The 6890-nt window shown below is 48.5% G+C and overlaps 1 protein-coding gene across 1 annotated transcript; it reads left to right on the top strand.

Moving 5' to 3' along the window:
* The first annotated feature begins 603 nt into the window (after positions 1 to 603).
* CCRN4L (CCR4 carbon catabolite repression 4-like (S. cerevisiae)) lies at positions 604 to 4926 on the top strand. The gene is made up of 3 exons (XM_009328872.1): positions 604 to 724; positions 1428 to 1697; positions 2777 to 4926. The coding sequence occupies exons 1-3, from the start codon at positions 604 to 606 to the stop codon at positions 3610 to 3612; spliced, it is 1227 nt and encodes a 408-aa protein (XP_009327147.1). The 3' UTR covers positions 3613 to 4926.
* Positions 4927 to 6890: the final 1964 nt, after the last annotated feature.

Genomic DNA, 6890 nt, shown 5'->3' with positions numbered 1-6890 from the left:
TACTGGGGCAGAGTGCCGAGCATGGAAAAGCGCAAACCCAGCTTCCTTTCAAGTACTCCCCACGCACTGTGGCAAGGGTGGCACTTCCAAACAAAACCCTCCTCCTGAGGAAGTGTTGGAAGAGATCTTGGGGCATGCACGGCCGTGCCAAGGACTTGCTGCGGAGATGTGTAGGAATATCATGAACTCTGTGCAAACGCCTCCACCGCTACCCTGGAGCCCGGCCCTTAACGCTAATGGTCTCCTGTGTGCTTGCAGTCAGCAAGCCTCAGGGCATTTACAGCTGCACGGTGGTACTGGTTGTGCTCTTACGAAGTGGGAGGAAGTGGTATTTTATAGCACAGTAGTCATGAGGGCTGCTGTCTGAAAGGGATGGCTCTGCTGCTTGACCGCTGCTAAGGGAGAGTGCCTGCAGCCCCCTCCTGCGTGTAAGCCAAAGGGCAGAACAGAGTGGGACACACACACCCCCCGCGGCAGCTGTGACCCTGTGTGGGATGGGGGGGACCTCCCTGCAGGAGACGGTGGGGTGGGGGGCTAACTGCTGACAGGCATTAACAGGGAGAGCTGGGGGACAGCTGCTTATTTGCAGGACATGTGCTTAAGATGGCCAAAGGAGCAGGAGGTCGCTGGGGCCTGGGGAGGACTGCAGGACCGCAGGGTGTGCTGGAAGCTGCTGAGCTGGGGCACAGCGCAAAGGAGCAAGGACCCGAAGGGAGAAAGGAGGGTGAGGGGCATGAGCATAGGGGCTTGAAGGGGGGCTGGAGGGACCCCCCCCTCCACCCTACATCCTGGGGTCTAAGCCAGCAGAAGCATCTGGCTGCTCCATGCCCATAAAAACGTTGCTGCTTTGGGGCAAATGAAGCTGTGATCACAGATTCCTATTAAATATTAACCTGAGGGAATGAGTCACCGTGCTTACTGCTCCGCAGGCAGGAGGCCCACAGCCCGGAGGCATCCCAAATAGGCACAGGGTACCCGGCCGTGCAGAGCGCCGTCTCCGTTAGAGACAAACGCTGCACATGAAATAAGGAGCAGGCAGTATTTGTCTACCTGCTGGGCTCTCTCCTCTGTGAGGAGGGAAAAAGTACACTCTATTCTGTTTCCTAGAACATGTGCAGAAGTTAATCTTCACCCTGCTGCTCTAGATGAAAGAGTCCTTTCTTCCCTTAGAAGACACCTGCACGATGTCTTAAACCAGGCCGTTTGCACGCTGCAGAGGTTAGCAGCCCCTGATAATAAGCAAAACACGATGAGACTGTGGACAGAACTAACCCTCTCTCTGCATCCTTCTTATTTTATCTCAGATTCAGGAACAGGCTCCTGCACAAACCACAAAGTGCTGGCACTGTAACAAGGTTACCTGCAAGGCACCTAAGTGGTGAGAAGAGTTACGGTGGACATCTCTAACACCATTTTTTCCTTTCCAGTGTGTTCCATGGGAAACAGCACCAGCCGGCTCTACAGTGCGCTCGCCAAGACGCTGAGCAGCAGTGCCGTGTCCCAGCACCAGGACTGCCTGGAGCAGCCGGACTCAGCACAGCTGGATCCTATAGACCCCAAGGACTTGCTGGAGGAATGTCAGATCGTTCTGCAGAAACGGCCGCCCCGATTTCAGAGGGACTTTGTGGACCTGAAGAAAAACACTGCTAGTAACCACCGCCCCATTCGGGTCATGCAGTGGAACATCCTCGCCCAAGGTAGGAGCTGCCCCGAAGCTCAAGGTGTGACCTTGAGATCAAATGCCGCAGTGAAAATGTTTAAATGCAGATGTGGCTACGTAGTTAGGCGTGCCTGGGACTGGCAGAGCAAAGGGAGAGAGGTGAATTACGTGAGGCACAACTGACTGAGGGCCGGGGGGAGATTTTCAGCACCTGAAATAGTGGCTTGCCTTCCGTTCTATAGGAAAGGAAAGGTGGTCTCTCCTTGCAACTGTGATGCCAAAGGTAGCTCTGAATGCCTGTCTTAACTGAACACAGTATATTCAAAAAGCTGTGACCCATCGCTTTTAGATAGTTGTTAACCCCTAGAAAAGACTCATCTTCCCTAAGCTTTATTCTTTGTAAAGCTTCTCTACAGTTTTCTAATTAGTTTATCGGTGAACTATCCAGGGACTCAGATCTGTTATGGGAATTCTTAGTTCTTCAAAATAACTGATTTTTTTTCTCAGACCCCTAAAATCGAGGCTGTAAATTAACTTATGGAACAGCCTCATCTTAAAATCTTTTGGGGTGGGAAATCTCCCACACAGGGACTTCCTTAACATTCTGCAGTTAAATCACTCCTATCCCCCTGCATTTTTTCTTAGGCTTAAGCTGCGGCAGCCACATGTGGAAGCACCTGCCACAGTGTAGTGACTCTTGGGAAGAGGGGGAAGAAGTCTTTCATCTAACTTGTATCTGTAAAGGGAACTTAATTCTTTTGGAGAGACTTCAGTGTTCTAAGAAGGGGTTCTCACACCCATTGGCAAGCCTGGCACCCTTAAAGTCAGCAGCTGCTCCTGAAAAACCCATCACCTGCATGTAAACTGACGTACGCACATTTTAGAGGGAAAGCAAAGCGTTGTGAAAGCCTCATGCCGCTTCCTGTTACAACCTCTTGCACTGCGACAGACTGCCTGCTCTCGTGTGGGGCTGCAAGCAGCCACTGGCTGCTCCGCGGTGGCAGCTGGCTCCTGAGAGCAGAGCCTTGCCTCTGCAAAACCTGGAGGAAGGCAGCCTGCTTTAGCTGTTGTAACAACTTTTTTTTTTCTTTTCCTCCCCCTCCCTGCTCATTTCAGCTCTCGGAGAAGGCAAAGACAACTTTGTTCGGTGCCCCATGGAAGCTCTGAAATGGGAAGAGAGGAAGTGCCTCATCCTGGAGGAAATCCTTGCGTACAAGCCTGACATCTTGTGCCTGCAAGAAGTCGACCACTACTTTGACACCTTTGAGCCGCTCCTCAGCCGACTCGGCTACCAGTGTACTTTCTTCCCGAAGCCGTGGTCTCCATGCCTAGATGTGGAGCAGAACAACGGGCCGGATGGCTGCGCCTTGTTTTTCCTCAAAGACCGCTTTGAGCTCATCAACAGTGCTAACATCCGGCTCACCGCCATGAAGCTGAAGACCAACCAAGTGGCCATAGCTCAGACGCTGAAGTGCAATGAAACTGGAAGACTGTTCTGCGTTGCCGTCACTCACCTGAAAGCCCGTACTGGCTGGGAGAGGTTTCGGTCCGCGCAAGGCTACGATCTTCTCCAGAACCTGAAGAATATTACTCAAGGTGCGAAGATCCCTCTGATCATCTGCGGAGACTTCAACGCGGAGCCAACTGAGGAGGTCTACAGAGAATTTTCCAACTCCAGCCTCAACTTAAACAGTGCGTACAAGCTGCTGAGCCCCGACGGGCAGTCTGAGCCCCCGTACACCACCTGGAAGATCCGGCCCTCGGGAGAGTGCCGGCACACACTGGATTATATCTGGTATTCCCAGCATGCCTTGAAAGTGAACTCAGCCCTGGGCTTGCTGACTGAAGAGCAAATTGGGCCCAACAGGCTGCCATCATTCAATTACCCTTCTGATCACCTGTCTCTGGTGTGTGACTTTAGTTTTAATCAAGACCCTGACAGACTGCTGTAATGTGTTGGAATGCCACCTGGTATTGCAGTGTCTTAACTCACCACTATTTTATTTTAGAGAAAACTTTTGAAGCTGGAAGCTATTGAAGGATGAGGAAATACTGTCGACTAAACATTATTTCGGGCACTTGTTTGGAGTTACACTTGCTGTTCAGCGCTTTTTAATCTGGAGCCTCCAAGGGAGGAAGAAAGGAGTCAGTGTTCTCGTCGTGGTGTTCTTGCCATGTCAGGGTTTGAAAACCAGAAGGCGGATGAGCTTTATCCTTCACTAACCCCTGTGTTTAAGGATTTAATCCTCTAATGAATGTGGAGACCTTAGTATTTAAATCAAAACACTTGCATTTGTAAAACAACTTGCCCTGGCAGCATGCTGATTTTATTTATTTCATGTTAAGCTTGTGCAAGTACCAAAGGGAACGAGGCTCAACTACTCAGTGAGATTCTCTTAAATCTTTTTCTGTTGCAATATGAAGAAAATTTAATGCAGTTTAGACATGAACAAATCTAAGCTCATTCCAGTGTTGTCGTCTCATTTTTACATGACTTGAGATGACGATTTCATTAAAAGTGAATGGATAATAGCAGAGTGTGAGGAAGGCCCCCTCTAGTAAGAGTAGGTGAGGAAATAGAGGCTAACTACTCTGCCATCTAGTGATATCCTCACTTTTCCAGATGAATGTGCATGTGTCCGTTACACCCGTACGGCCTGTAGGTATGTATACACAGTGACTGTTGCCTTTGTCTCTTCTGTGCTTCCTCCAGAGGACACACCTACCCAGGGAGTATCTCCTCCTCTGCTTCAAGTATTACTTTTCTAAATGGTTTAAATTTGTAGTCTTGTAAATCTTGCTGTTTCGGTAAAGGGCCAATCTTCATGTTGAAAGACTTTCTTTTATTTATCTTCAGAATCTAAAGCTACACTGGAACCTGTTAGAAGATAAAATTTATTTATTGAGAGAAGTTGGTGATCCTGCATCTGACTTGAAATCATACAGCAACAGTGTTCAGGAGCCTCTTTCTGTGGCCCAGGGGAACTCTGGCTAAGCACCTAGGCTACAACAGAGCTGTGTTATTACAGTGACTCTTGTTCATGGAGTGGTGCTCATTGGTATGACAGAGGTACTGCATATATGGATTGTAAACATGCCACTGTGCTGGAAAATGAGGTAGGAAGAGGGACGAGAGACAACAGCTGGAGTTGGGCTGACATTTGGATAGTTGGGAGAGATGAGGCAGAGCAAATAAAGCAGTACTTCCATGTAAAGTAAGGCCCGTAGTAACTCTTAAATGTTCCAGGTGTTTATTAATAAAAGTCTTTGGAAAAAAAAAAGTAATGTCTCTGCTGCCATCTTTTTCCTTTCCCTGTCATAAGCAGATGACTGTCTCAACTAGTGACTGTTCAAGCTAGTGGTGATGCTACCCATTCCAGACCTCCTTCCCCTAACCCCACAGTCCTAATCTTACAAGTCGGCACGGCTGCTCTGCTTTCATGGCAAGTGCTCTTCCTCAAGAGCCCAAATTCCACAGCAAGTCTGTAGGGAAGGGAGTTACCTTTAGTGATGTTAAGCTGCTCTCTCCCCTAGCTAAAGATGAAGCCTAGACTCTGTGTTGCTGCAAATATTACTCTTTTCTGACAGTTGGGTGGAGCTACAAACCTGGCCAGTACTGGGAAGCAGGGTGCAAGTATTCCTCCCTGAGGGCTGCTAAGCGTGCCTAGCAGAGCTGGCTCCTCACAACAGGCAGCTGTATTTGTCACTTTCTTTTAAAATGGCATTTGAAGAGCAAGAAATGCCACAGGTATATGCTTTACACAGCTCATAAATTATTGTACTTGCGTTGCTGGTAAGTGAAATACAGTCTGGCAATTGGAAGTCCCAAATTCCCACACCAACACACTCCCTTTCAAGCAAACGAATGAAGTGCTGTGTTGCACAGCTGTAACATGCTCTGCACGTGTTCCTGACCCTTGCAGGATGAGGGCGATGATCTGCTTCCAAGCAGAGGAGCCGAGGCCCCTGAAACCAGCCTGGGATGCAGGACTCCTCTAGCAAGGATTTGAAATTCCCCGGACAGAAAGGATTTTACAACCAAGGAGCCTGACTTCCTTGGTGAACACTCTTACCAGGCAGATGTGACATATCAACTACTACCAGCCAGGGCCTCCTTCAGCTGAAATTTCAGAAAGAGCAAGTCTTTCTTGTGTCCCTGGAGGCCAGAAGGGGCGACTCCTTTAGGGGAGATTCTGGGCCAGAGATGAGACGCTCTTAACACCCCACAGAAAGGCAGACCTTTGAGCATCCTTGCCATAAACATTTCATACCGGCTAGACTGAGACAGCTTCCTTTTCATGGTGCTGGCTGCCCTCAGTTGCTCCCTGGGGGAGTGAGATGCAGCGCTGCTTCTTTAGGGTTGTCTTCTCTTAGGATCTTCCCTCAAATAGTCTTCGCAAAGACGAGAAATAATAAAATTGCCCATTAATGGAGGTATCTAGTCATCCGTAGCCAAACACTTCTAAAAGCAACACCACAATGCAGACCTGTAAGATGGTACCTTTAATAAGTCAGCTCCTTGCTCATCTACCACAAAAAGTCACACCAGAAGCTAGAGTTTCCATTCAGACCCTTTTGCCAGTTTCTAGAAGAACCTATGCTTGTGGCAGAAAGCCGTGACTTGAGAGCAAGGATAATACTGTACTCCGAGCTGTATTTTAAAAACAAAAACAACCAAACAAACCCCAAACCAAACAAAAAAACACAACCACAAAACCCACCACCAACAAAAAGCCCTTAATTTCTATTTTACTTTTCCACAAGCAGCTCTGTTTTCCTAAGGACAGCCGAGGGTGTCCATCAACGTGGTGCTGTTTTACCACTGCCAGGGCACAGAGCCATAGCACCGGTTATGGTAGGCTTCGTCTACCAGCAGGAGCTAAACTATCGCAGCTACAAAACTCCCACCATCACTCTCACAGGGTGATGATATTTGGTATCTGGACAATTCTTATGCCATTTTTTACTCAGACCCTTGCTTTCAATGCTAATTCTCCTACAAAAGAAACCAAACTGCAGGGAAACAGCATGATGTGTATGATACTGCCATCACTGCAGGCTCTTCGGAAGTGGAAAGGGCTGGGATTCTTAGTTCACCCTGGACACGTGACAGTAGACGTTCACTGTTTCATGTCCTTAAAGGGCAATTTTGAAGGCAAGGGGAGGGTGGAATAACTGTGAAAGGCTGGGGACTCCCCCCATCACAAGGCAATTCTTAATGTTATCATAG

This window comes from Pygoscelis adeliae, unplaced genomic scaffold (assembly GCF_000699105.1).
Source record: "Pygoscelis adeliae isolate BGI_AS28 unplaced genomic scaffold, ASM69910v1 Scaffold66, whole genome shotgun sequence".
NCBI lineage: Eukaryota > Metazoa > Chordata > Aves > Sphenisciformes > Spheniscidae > Pygoscelis > Pygoscelis adeliae.
Note: the sequence above shows the minus strand (reverse complement) of the source record. Positions and strands in the feature narration are given on the sequence as shown.

Coding starts and splice junctions, on each gene's coding strand:
- CCRN4L (XM_009328872.1), top strand. CDS start 604: ATGGCCAAAGGAGCAGGAGGTCGCTGGGGCCTGGGGAGGACTGCAGGA. Junction 725..1,427: donor ACCCGAAGGGAGAAAGGAGG/GTGAGGGGCATG, acceptor TTTCCTTTCCAG/TGTGTTCCATGGGAAACAGC. Junction 1,698..2,776: donor GTGGAACATCCTCGCCCAAG/GTAGGAGCTGCC, acceptor TGCTCATTTCAG/CTCTCGGAGAAGGCAAAGAC.